Source organism: Vespa crabro, chromosome 8 (genome assembly GCF_910589235.1).
Source record: "Vespa crabro chromosome 8, iyVesCrab1.2, whole genome shotgun sequence".
Classification (NCBI taxonomy): Eukaryota; Metazoa; Arthropoda; class Insecta; order Hymenoptera; family Vespidae; genus Vespa; species Vespa crabro.
The window spans coordinates 1637799-1651323 of record NC_060962.1 but is presented as its reverse complement, the minus strand read 5'-3'; the positions used below and the strand labels follow the sequence as shown (position 1 = coordinate 1651323).

The window sequence follows — 13525 nt, the reverse complement described above, 5'->3', positions numbered from 1 at the left end:
AGAGAGAAGAAGACGACAAGTTCTGATGCGGCCCTACGGGTCACACGTTTACCGCCTTCGAAAGTAGGATAAGCTATCCCCACAGTGGAAAATCGAGGAAACACGGATCACGTATGATCGGTGAGATGATGGAGGTGGATGAATATCGAGTAGTAAAAGAAAACTACGATGACCATATTAAAAATTTACTCTCTTCTACTACTGATGTTCCAAAAGAGATATAATATTTTTGGTAACATAATTATAGTATCATCACGTACTGTGTATATATATATATATATATATATATATATATATATATATATATATATATATATATTCCCTTTTACTTTTTTTAACTAGGCTCTCATTTTATCAATGCATACATCAAATTTAATCTTATAAATTGAATAAATGTTATCGGAAATTTATTTCTTTTAACACTTTTTAATCGCTCTTTTAATATATATGTATAGATACACGTATAAAATATTACCGACATTGATATTACACATGATATTCGTGTCTTTAAAGTTTCAACGTTGAAAATATGGATATATTAAAGTAACTCAATAAATGAAAACCATGAAATAAGATTTCGCGAAAATATTTTATTTCAATATAACATACTTATAACTTAAATCGGTTTTGTTTTTTTAGATTTGTCTTTTCTCTGCTTCTTTTTACCAAAGTAACGGTAAACACGAAAAAAATAATAATAAACAAAAAAAAGAGAGACAAATACACAGATAGACAAACAGAAAAACAGACAGAGAAAAAAGCGAAAAAGGAAAAAAACGATTACGAAAAAATCGCAGTAACGTTGGAAAAAGAATAAAGATCTCACATGTTCCAAATAGCAAAAAGAAAAAAGACTTAGAACAGAGGGATCGTGGTATATCGTCTGTCTCTATGCAACGGGGTTGTGTCGTGTCGTGCACGTGGAAGATTGGATACCGTCGTGGGTAGACAGTTAATACGACGTATGGCGCTGCTGAAACTTTTTACGGTACGTGAGGTAGCATACTAAACGAGAGAGTACGAATGCGCATTGGCTCATGCTACATCTACCAGCATCCTCTTTTACTACTCACCTCTTTCTCTCTCTCTCACACACACACACTTAAAATTGTGTCTATCTGTCTCTCTCTTTTTCTTTCTCTCTCTCTTTCTCTCTCTCTCTCTCTCTCTCTCTCTCTCTCTCTCTTTCTCTCTTTTTTTATCTCCTCTACTTCCACAGTCGTTGTTGATCGCAATGATCATGGACAGCATTGGTATTGGTGTTGAAGCGCGTTCTGCATTTTCTAACCGAACAAATCCACTTTGCAAGCTCCTTTTCGTGCTGGCGCATCTTTGATGCTATGCATCATTTTGTACGACGATGTCACCGTAAAACTAGTCGAATTCGATCGGTGAAAGGAATTCCATTGGAATTTTTTTTCTCCAGCAAGTGGAATCACTTGTGATTCCGCAGTGCCAAGTTTTCTTCCTGATTAATTACACTTGCCTATGGATCATGTAAACGAAGAGAACAATGAGCGTTTAAATTACGTCCATTGATAATACCGTCTCGGTCGTTAACAAAGATAATCTAATCCTCTTATATGTTTATTCTGATCAACATTCGAAATTTTAGGTCACTGCCCGTCCATGTATTATATTTTCTCAGCCATCAATTAATACCAGAATTTCTTGCTCGTTCTCGGTGTAAATACTGACGAATCTTTTGAAACTTTAAAAACTACGGGATTTCGAGGTATATAGTCGAAATTTCCGAGTCCATTTGGAAAGCCTTTAGATGGTAAGTCTTTTAGGAAAATAAGCATTTCCCCTCTAGCAATTTTCTTAATTCAAGTCTTTTGGTTAGCTGTTTGGGGCAGCAAGAAATCCGACAATCTAAAGAGTGTCTTGAGCGAGATAAGAAACGAAAACGATGCAAAACGCGAGCTTACGACTATTTTATTTCGTCGTTCGGACACGCTATTATTGGATTGAACCACAATGGAACTCCATTTATCGGAGTCCAATTCGAATTCTAGAATTTTTTGAGAGATCCGTTTATCCATGATATATTTGGATATATATAAGTTAAGAACTCTTTTACAAAGGCATTATCTAGACATTTCTATCTTTACTATTCTATCAACAAACCGTAACTAAGTCTCTATGGTATACACGACTAAAGAGAAACAAGGAGGACAATTGGTTTCGAGATACTTCATTTAGCCGCGAGACAAACTCGTCGTGAGATAAGGAAGACCTAAACTAAGATTCCCTATTCTGAAATATGTATATTACGCTCATCGACGATAACGCTTTCGAGTTTCTCTTACTTGCTAGAATTACTCGTGTATAGTGGTGTTGTTCGCGCATGCACAACCTTTCTCTCTCTCTCTCTCTCTCTCTCTCTCTCTCTCTCTCTCTCACACATTCTCTCTCTCGCTCTTTCTCTTTCCCTTTCTCCCTCTCTCTCTCACTCTTTCTCTCTCTTTCTCTTTCCCTTTCTCCCTCTCTCTCTCGCTCTTTCTCTCTCCCTTTCTCTCTTTCTCTCTTTCTCTCTCTCTCCTTTCCTCTGTCCCTCAGTCTCTTTGTCTATCTTCCACTTCTCTATTTGTTTCTTCTTCGGATGAAAATGGCTTCTTACTCGTACCTACCGGCTATGAGGCTTTCCAACTTGGCTAATTTCAAGACTAAGTCTACCTAGCCGAATGGTAAGCCCATTTCAATTAAGTCGCGACGTTACTTGGCGTGAATTTCGAAATACCGAAAGCGAAAAGCTTCTAAATTTCTTGACGCTTCGATCTTTATTCTCATGTATAAATCGATGCACGATCATAAACAGTCGATTAACTTTAAACGATTACGATACAGAGCAAACGAATAATCGATTGATTGAATTTACATTAATTTAATCAGTGCTATTGATCAATCAAACAATAATGAAAATTTAATTGATATTCGAATTAAAAATATAGATAAAATTGATAACAAATGAATTATAATAAATACATAAATATATCTAGGATAAAATAATAAACAAAAAAGAAACAGTTAAAAAAATATAAAAATATATAATTTCTCGAAGAAATTTATATTTTAATAAAGAAATCGAATTATTAAATTTACTTAGAATTAACAGGGCAAGACGAATGCGCAAGAAACAACGTGTATCTAATGGAATATTAATTATTGCACGGCTTGCATCGCACACTACACGCAGAACTGTGATACATTATATTCTGACGCAGTATATGCGTAGCTAGCTGTTCGTACTCGTATGTATCTGCTGTTTCGTATTCGAAGGCACGTTTCACCTAGGTACCGAATGTCGCAATATTGCTCTCTGTTCTCTCTCTCTCTCTCTCTCTCTCTCTCTCTCTCTCCCTCTCTTTCTCTCTTTCTGTTTTTGCTCGGTGGGTCAATACAAACCTATAAAGAGATCACGCTTCTCGCTCATCAATTGCCATAGTGTTTCTTACCGATATTTTGGATATTAGAATCCTTATGGATTCATTGCAAGAACACTGTTCCCTTTTATTATCGAACTAAAAAAATTACGAGATCCTTTGGTACGATTTTGAGACCTGTTTGTATTCCCATCCATTCATCGAACACTAATCGGCACATTATTAAAAGTTACATTTGTTTTAAAGTGAATAAATGAATTTTATCGAAAGTCGAATAAAAGTATCGATCATTGACGACGAATACGAAATTATTTATTAATTAAATAAATGTCGATAAAGACGTTCATGTTTTATCTTTTTTCTCATTACAAAATCTGAATTACTTTTAACTCTCTCCACATAGCATACAGTAAAATAAAATGAATGGTAGTCCCTTGTACTGCAAAACCTTTCTACCTTTCTAAATGATGTTAACGTTAACTGCTTGGGAGGAATGCCTAAATTACTCTCGAAAATATGTTTCGCATTCAGCAGCCTCGTTCAGGAAACCATCATATATATATATATATATATATATATATATATATATATATATATATATATATATATATATATATAAGTACGTATGAAATGGGATTAAATGACGAAATGTTGACAAATGTGACTCCTTTATACAACTCTTATTCTCTTCTTTATACATCTTTGTATTCGATCGAAAGAGGATATCATAGAAGAAAAATATAAATTTATCCTTCTCGAAATAAATCCTATTAATAAAGAAAAAGAAAAAAAAATTATTCGAATAATACTTTTACTCTAATGTAATATCTTCGAAAGTTTTCGAATGGGTAACATCGATGCAGTTCCGATTACTTCGAGCTTTTCGATGCTCGGCTTTCATAATGCTCGGCTAATTCCACGGAGAGATATTAAGAAAGCTCCGAGTTCGTGCACGAACAAAAACATAACCCATCATGAAATCGTCGTTCGCAGACAACGACCGGAACGAGAAAAACGGAAACACGTCGCGTCGAGAAAGCGTGGAAAAAAGTGGACCATACTTTTTAATGTTTCTAGAAAGTCTTTTACCAAAGATAAAGAGAGAGAGAGAGAGAAAGAAAAAGATAGAAAGAAAGAAAGAAAAAGAGATTAAGATTCGTAAGTGCTCTCAAGAACAAATGAATAGACGATGAAGTCCTGAGACGTTCATTTACGAAATGTCAAACGCCTCGATCTCATTCACTTTTCCACAGATTAATTATATTAGATCAAGTTTTAGTTAACACGGCTAATCATCGAAGCAGCGCATGTCCTTTCTGTTCTTAATTACCTTTCTAATGATGCTCTTGTCACCTACTATTTTGAACACACAAAGCAATTCCACTCCAACCCTGGTGCAAGCTCGTCTTTCGATCCTTGATTCACACCTATCCTCTATCTAAACTTTTATAATAACACGTTCCGCAACATCGACGAGGACTAAATTTTCCCTTCCTAATTTTTACCCTCGCATATGTATATTACGTAATTAGACCGTAGACAAATTTTAAATCGTTGAGCATATGCCAACTATGGACATATTATTAGAATAATTGTTATAATTGAGATATAATTACAGCCTAACAAAGATACGTTAAATACGGCAACAAAGCTATTTTTAGCTTTCATTAGAGTTTAGTTGCGTGGTCGTTTCTTCCAGAAAAAAAGAAAAAAGAGAATACCTACTCTTCTCTCTCATTATGAAATAAATATTATAATAATATAATGTCATTTCAAAATTTCGCTTTTATCGTTTTTACAATTATCGCATTGAAACTATGATGTTTAAAAAACAAAAAGATTGAAATTTCATATCAGAAAAAATGCAATTTCATAAATGAATTTTATTGATCTTTACTTGGATTAAAAAAAAGACGTATATTACAAAGCAACAAGGAATCCTTTTAATCTTTCCATGGTAAATATTAAATAATTTATTATCGTGATATTGAAATCGTAGAAATATTTTTTAAATTTACAAATTAAAATGCTAAATCGAAATAATCTTGTTAAGTAGGTACGTTTGATCTTACAATTAAAATTACGAATTTTTCTACAGGACTTATGTGAACTTAACACTTTTTCTAATCGCTAAACGACACATTACGAGCGTATTCTATTTGCGTCTAATATTACTCGATATAATCTAATATCGTTACTAAGATTTAAAACATTGACCTCTGATGGCATATGGCAAAATTAATTCATCAGTCTTTGACTATTTATTTAACAACACAAAGACAACAATATTTTCGACATTTGTTTACTTTCAACTGTTGTTTCAATTTAAAAACATGCATAGTTAGCAAGCAGATCGAGAGTGCATCGAACTTATTTGTACTCTGTGTGTTCTCAAGCTCGCACGTGCTTATCTATACACACACAAACACACATACAGGTGCTCAAAGACTCTCAGAATATTTTAGTAATTTTATGAAAGACTTTTTCAAAGCACACGAAGCAGAATCTTATTAAAGAATAAGTATTACTCATATAGATCGTAGCACATATATGTGTATGTATATATATATATATATATATATATATATAAATGTATGCATGTATGTATCTAAAAACGATCTATAGAAATACTCATGAAGGTTAAAAAGAAGGGAAAGATTCTTTTTCATAAACGGATACACGCGCTCTTTGAACCCTTTCTCCGTTGAAGATTACGTCAAACAAGGAGACTATGTGAGACCGTTGCAGCATTAACGTGCCATTTTATCTAGCCTCTCGATTTAATATTAAACGGCAAAGTTTGTCGGCTATATGACTCTCTGTGACTGAATCTTCACGGAATCGTATAATGCATGCAAAGTATGTCTCGCGATTATGCTATGGATTACATTGGTGAGAAATATAGCAAAAGAAAGAAGAGAAAAAAAGAAAGAGAGAGAAAGAGAGAGAGAGAGAGAGAGAGAAAGAGAGAGAGAAAAAAGCAAAAAAAAAGAGAAAGAGATAGAGAGAATAAGAAATGGCAGGGAAAGTCGGTCACGAAAATATACTTGACAAAATTCCCGAAGGGAAACCCGTACGAAAAGACATAGATATATTTTTTTCAAATATTAGCATCACCGAAAGATCTTGTAAAATTGATCCTTTCGATTTTCTTTTGTTTTTCTCTTTTTTATTTTATTTTATTTTATTTTATTTTTTTTTATTTATTTATTTATTTGTTTTTTATTTATATCGTAATCTATTTTTTTTTTTCTTTTTTTTCTTTTCCCTTTCTTTTTTCCTTATTATTAGGTAAACACGTGAGGACGATAACGCGCGTTTATAATAATATTGCACGAACAGGAAAAAGACTCGTTAAGCTTGTAGGATAGTAAGTTTGAAAGGTTTGTTTGAACTTACGACGTCGATTATTTGCATAAGCGTAAGGCCGAAGCTCAAGACGAGGGGGTCGGACTCGTTTCCCACCGGCCGCTCCAGGACGTTATACGCATCCAGCAGATTGCTCAGCAGCCGCTTCTCGTGACTACCGCCGCTTACCAGCCCTGCCCAATTTACATTCACAGTGAGAACTTTGATCGACTCCGTAACTTCCTTTTCGTCCTATCCGACGAAATCCGAATTTTCGTTATCACACGTCTCGATGTTAAAAGGGAGAGATGAGGATAATTAAAAAATAGAAAAAAAAGAAGAAAAAAATCAAAAATAAAAATTAAAGTAATGGATGATGTGTATGAACGTTGAAACGAAAACATTTTTTAATGAATTAATTTTTATATACATACGTATATATATATATATATATATATATATATATATATATAAATGTATAAATATATATATATAAATATATATATAAATATATAAATATATATATATATAAATATATATATATATAAATATATAAATATATATATATAAATATATATATAAATATATAAATATATATATATATATATATATATATACATATATTATTCTATATATATCCTTCCGAGCGGGCACTTATTTGATTAAATTTGTTCATTGAAAAAACGATCGACGTTCCAGGCATTCAAAGGCGAGAGAAAATATATTTAACTACAAGTGGAAGCTACTATTGTGATCGTAAAAGCTATATCTATTGTACTCGGCAAGAAGTTGAACCGTGTCGTAAAAGTTCTTCATTATGTGCACCTCCAAGATAGTCAAGCATATGTATACATATATATACATATATATATATACATATATATATACATATATATATATATACATATATATACATATATATACATATATATACATATATATACATATATATATGTATATATATACATATATATATGTATATATATATATTTGTATATATATATGTATATATATATATATATAATCTCCTACTAACTACAATAGTTCGAAATAAAGAAATGAAAGGTGAATATTTTCTTAGTTAAATACTAGAAGAAGAGAGAATAAGTGTACAAATTCTCAAAGAAGAAATTGTTAAATCTTTACGCATCATGTGCTACATCGAGCATAGAACGCGGGAAGATTTACTTTTATCGTACAATCTTTGAAAATCCTTTCGAAAACAGACTTATCTTAAGCACTACTTTCTACCTTTCGAATTTCCTCGTCTTTTCGCAAGTGTAACTTCGTCATCGCCTTCTATTCTTTCTCCTCTTTGCTACCTGTCTTTATCTTTCTATCTCTCTCCCTTTCTCTTTCTCTCTCTCTTTTTCTCTCTCCCCATCTCTCCATCGTATTTTTACTACTCTTGAGAACGACGAAGGAAAATATCTTATCTAATATCTACAAATTGATCGTATTCCGAAATTGGAAGATATGCGGAGAATTCTTTCGTAGTTTCCTCTAAGAATACAGACGAGAGAACGAAAATGAAATATGAAAGGTAGAGAAAAGAGAACGTGACCGTGAAATGTACATGAGTATGAGGAATAGTTATTCCAGTAGAAAGATATGATTATTAATAAACACAAAATGATATTCAATGACATGATAAGAACTAAAAAATATACCTTGTATTATTATCGATTTGCATATCGTTTGATACTATTATTGTTAATCAATTAATCATCATTCTATCTTTCTCTATACTATCTCGTATTTAACATGTATATACACGTATTCTCCTAACAAAATTAAAACTTAAATCTTTCTCCAACGACAAATTGTATAAATCCCGAATAGTTTGTGAATTTATCAATTTTAAAGTTTTGATTAGTAAATTTCTTAGTTAATTAAACTTTAAATCTTCGGTTCGTGATAATGAAATCGATCGGGAGGGTTCCCCTCAGTTTAATAATTTAATTCAGTTTAATTAACGCGCCGCTTACATTCGGATTGGGTGAATAATAGTGCGCGCTTGACTCTTAAACCAAACGGAATGAATTAGTCTCGAGAACCGGTCTTAATTCGACTATTTAAAAATTGAGAGCAACTAAAGTACCGAGTTCGTTACCGATAAAAATTTATGAGCGCCCTTATTTTATGAACTTTAGATAGAAAGTGGAACATCCGATAGGCGCAACGATGAAATCGCTTCCCGATCGGGCTCGTTTATCTGTTAACTTGTATTAACACTTTGAAGTATCGTATCTAACGTTTATTCTCAGTTATAAATCTGAACTTTTCCAAATAAACTAGATGTAGATTTGAATAACGATGTGGCGTTCTTAAAAACTTACTTTTCACTCCGTATTCTTTATATCACACGGAAATAAAAATCACGGAGTAAAAGTTTCATGAACTATGTCGTATTGGGATGTGAGAAATGGATTCTATGACGTGTCGTCTTCGAACAAACATGATTCATGATAGTTTACACTTTCCTATCGGGGATTTCGTAATGCGAATTCCGTTATAAATTATCCTTGCGAAAATTGATTGTTACGTATAGATAGATAGGTACCTTCTTGCGTAATCCAACAAGCAACTTCTTTGCTTGTAAGAAAAAAAAAAAGAAAAAATAAAAAGAACATACGAAAGAAAAATGTGCTTCGAGTTAAAGAAGACTAATGATACTTTTGTTTTGTTTCGTTTTTGCCTTCTCTTTTTCTTTTTTAATCTATTTTGCATACACGAGTTAGTGGCCGACATTTGAGTATATGACCACAATTGATAACAATATTTTATATCTCGATGTACATTTCACTTCGTAAATATATTTTACTAGCAACGGAACACTGTACTTGATTGCTACGAAATAGAATTTCGTTGGAAAAAATAAAAAAAAAAGAAGTTGCTATGTAGAAATCAATAACCTCTCACTTCTCCCTTATAACTGATATTTTTATACGACATTAAAAATATTACATTAAACGACGGCAGGAGACTTCAACGTTGGAAAAGGGTCGACGCGACTTTTATGAAAAGAAAATTTAATGGAACGAATAGCCGAATGATACGTTGGAAGATGTATTTATATTCTCTCAAAATTATATTCCATATCAATAGGAAAGTAAGAAAATTTAGGACGATATCATTTGAAAATGAATGGAAGTTAATGGGATGATAATTTAATTAACGGGATGATAATTTAATCTTTTACTTTAGATAGAGGAACGTTCATTTTTAAGAATACGAAGCTAACAGACAAATAACAGAAATATTGTCAAAGATACAAACATAATAAGCAGACGACAGGTGAAGATTGTGATTATCTTGTTAGCAGAAGTGGCAGAATTACGGTGTACGCCTTAAAGTGCTGAAAGCTTAGGACAGATGTCGCAGTAGTTAATGAACGAATGAGTCCGACAGATGCAGAGTTCATAAGACATTGATCTCTCGTTATATTCTCGAGACCATCGGTGTATGTGTGCAAATATATGAGCATAAGTATATATCCTAAGAGAAAGAGAATGAGAGAATAATAGAATGAAAGAGAGAGAGAGAGAGAGAGAGAGAGAGAGAGAGAGAGATCGCTACTTGGAATACGAACGAGTAGATAATTTACAAATTAATGTAAAAGATGCATACGCAAGAAACTAAGACAAAGGAAAAGTCCCAGAGGCAATAGAAAATTTATTTAAATACCTCCGCGAATTTACTATTCGATCTCATTTGAAATTCAGCATAGAAATCCAATGCATTTATCGAACTTAAACATGCCATTATAACTTGCAAATAATAGAAATGAAATATAATTCGAGATATCATTCGATACGTTTTATTCTTTCGATTCGGACCGTTTAACAAAATTTCTTATGCACTTCTATCATTTTTAATATTATAATCCACGGCTTTGATCACATCTCGTCTCTGCGTACACGGCCGTGACTTTGAACGTTCGAAGTCGATTAACGCGCAAATTTGCCATAGAAATTGGATGTGCTTCCAGAGAATTTACGACGTTTATAACGCTTACATACGACCGTAGAAATATATACTACATACGTGTACACACAGATATATTATGTACGCACACGAAGTTTATCTATCCAATTTAAATTGGCTCGTTACGACGACATATGTCAAGGATGATTACTTGAAAAACTCCAACTACCAAACAGGACACTTTTTCCATCCTCTAAAGTGTAACACTAAACTAACATTAAAATATATTTCATTTCTCATTTCAAACAGTCACAACCACAAAACGAAAACAATTTCTAAAGACAATTTCCGCTTGAATTGTTTATATCGTTTTCATTACGATTTCTATTCAAAGAACGAACTCTGAAGGGAAGATGGAAAGGAGAAATGGGACTAGGGAAGAAAACGAAGAAAAAGAAAAAGGAAACGAAGAGAGAAGCAAAATTTTTTTCCTATTTTCTAAACGATCTCTGCAACGTATAAAAACATTGAATCGGTATACTTATTAGTGAATATAATCCAACCGAAAAAAGAAACAAATTTCTAGATGAAATTTCCGATAACCCACTTTCTTGTTTTTAATGTTATTAATTCTTTTAAGATACATACTTATCGAAAAAAAGCAATTAAAATAAAATTTGAAAGAGATACCTTGAATTAAAGAATGATTACGTTAATAAAGACTACTTCGAAATACGAATTATGTTACTCATAATTAATATTTACTTGTTAGAAATTAGATGGAAACTTTATACCGATACAGAAAGGACTTAATTTTCCCTTGACGAACTGACAAAAAGAAATAAAAATTATTGCATGTGAAAATTACGGCCTTTGTCCTGGTATTCGTTCCATCCTTCATAGTTCTCATCGCGATATGAGATACGTTTTGAATTTATCATCGGTTTCTCTTTACAGTGCACTCAAAGTCTCGCTCAGGCCGCGCCTCGTTTCGAGTCTTCTTTCTTTTTTCCAAAGCGCAAAATCCGCTCAGAAAGAGAGAGAGAGAGAAAGGGAAAAAAAGAGAGAGAGAAAGAGAAAGAGAAAGAGAAAGAAAAAGAGAGAGAGAGAGAGAGAGAGAGAAAGAGAAAGAAAAAGAAATAGAGAGCGCGAAACGTGATATAAACTCTTCGCAGTCGATATACGAGACAGACAATACGTATATATCTATTTTAATTCATTTTATTTAATATAAATATTATATATTAGATCGAAATTAATTTTCTTTATTATGATGATCCATTAAATAATCCGAAAAGTAATTTGTTCGAAACGGTTAATTGGGATCTCTTCTTTGATTTAAATAAATAAACAACATCCTTTCAAACTTCCATTTCGTGCTTTTACACGACATGATTTGGAATGAAATTATTAGAATTATTTTACAATTATCCAATTAATTAATGAATAATGTATATATACTGCATTGTAATATGACAATCGAGGGAAGGGGAATAGACATTAAATTTAACATCACTAGCTCAATTTAAATATTACTACCTTAATATCGATGAATCGATATTTTACATAAAGATTATAAATATTATAAACGTCACGACTACACGTCGACTACTGATTGATCCAACCAACGAAAACTTTAGGGCGCATTAAAATGCGAATGGATGAGAGCCTAAAATGGGAAAGATGAAAACGTAAAAAGATGAAAGCGATTGGTAAAAAGAAGAAGTCTCCTATTCGACGATGACGATCATTCGCAGAGTGAAATTTATCTTAAGTGCTTTTCAGTGCAATTTACGATCCCTATATCGATAGTTTATGAATCTTGTACGTAAACGTAAACATCCCGAAACGACCCATAAAATGTCGAACCCACACGATCGCGATAAGAACGTTACATTCTTTCTCCTTCTCGTGATACTCTACTTCTTTATGCGAGAATACATTTGATTCGTATTAATCGACAAACGTAATTCGAAGTAAATGAAAGACCCGTCGATAAATGGATTTTCAATTTGGGAAGAGAAGAAAAAAAAAGAAAAAGGAAAATAAAAAATAAAACAAAAAAATAAAAAGAACAGTCAACGCAACGGAATAACATTAAGAGGAAGAAGAGGAAGAAAGAAAGGCCGGCGTTCAACCGGCAAAATTAAGAGGAAACTCGTGAAACGGATTATCGAGCTTTAATTAAGCCGATAGGTAAAGGGTTCTACCGCGAATGAACCCTTTGAAAGCGAGAGGAAACGAAGCGCAAGTTTATTTCGAATCGAGCCGAAAAGCCCCGGGGTAAGGGAAGAAGGGCATCGAAATGCAAGAAACAAAAAGACTCATATCGATCGCATTTCCTCTTCAATTTCCCTCTCGCATATTCGATTTCTCTTCGGCCGATTAGCATCGGCAATCTACACTATCCGTTCCACGTTATGCCCTTGCAATAGGAAACTGGTCAAACTTCATTGCCTTTTAATTACTTCCGTGAGGGCTAACTAATTTTGTCAAGTAAAGAGCAACAATATCCAGGATAATGATTAACCGCACTTAGACTTGTACGTAGACCAAAAAGCGAAGAGTATACGAACCAAAGAAAAGGGCAGAGAAGTGAGACTAATCTTACTATCGAAATAAGGTTTCCACTATAGCTCGCAAGTTAGTTTATTTAACATCAAAATCCCAACGGATTCTACCGAGTTAAACGTCCATAAAGCCATTTCATGCGCACGACCGTCACGCATCATGAAGAAACTTGTTAGCCTCGGGCAAAGGATATTACGATCCCTTTCGACGGCAACATCCTTCGAAGGAGAAACCATTTTCCTCAGGGATCGATTCGTTATTTACGAGAAAAGAAATTTGAGAGAAAGAGAGAG

General features: G+C 33.0%; 1 protein-coding gene across 2 annotated transcripts in view; it reads right to left on the bottom strand.

Annotated features, from left to right (window-relative positions):
- The window catches only part of LOC124426251 (neuronal acetylcholine receptor subunit alpha-7-like), a 132416-nt gene that overhangs the window by 90992 nt on the left and 27899 nt on the right, over window positions 1–13525 (bottom strand). Inside the window, exon 2 of one of the 2 annotated variants that reach the window (XM_046967705.1) lies at window positions 6786–6928. The exons of the other annotated variant lie outside the window; for it this stretch is intronic. Coding sequence (XP_046823661.1) covers window positions 6786–6928 — 143 coding nt within the window. The remainder of the gene's footprint in view (window positions 1–6785; window positions 6929–13525) is intronic. 2 annotated transcript variants of the gene reach the window in all.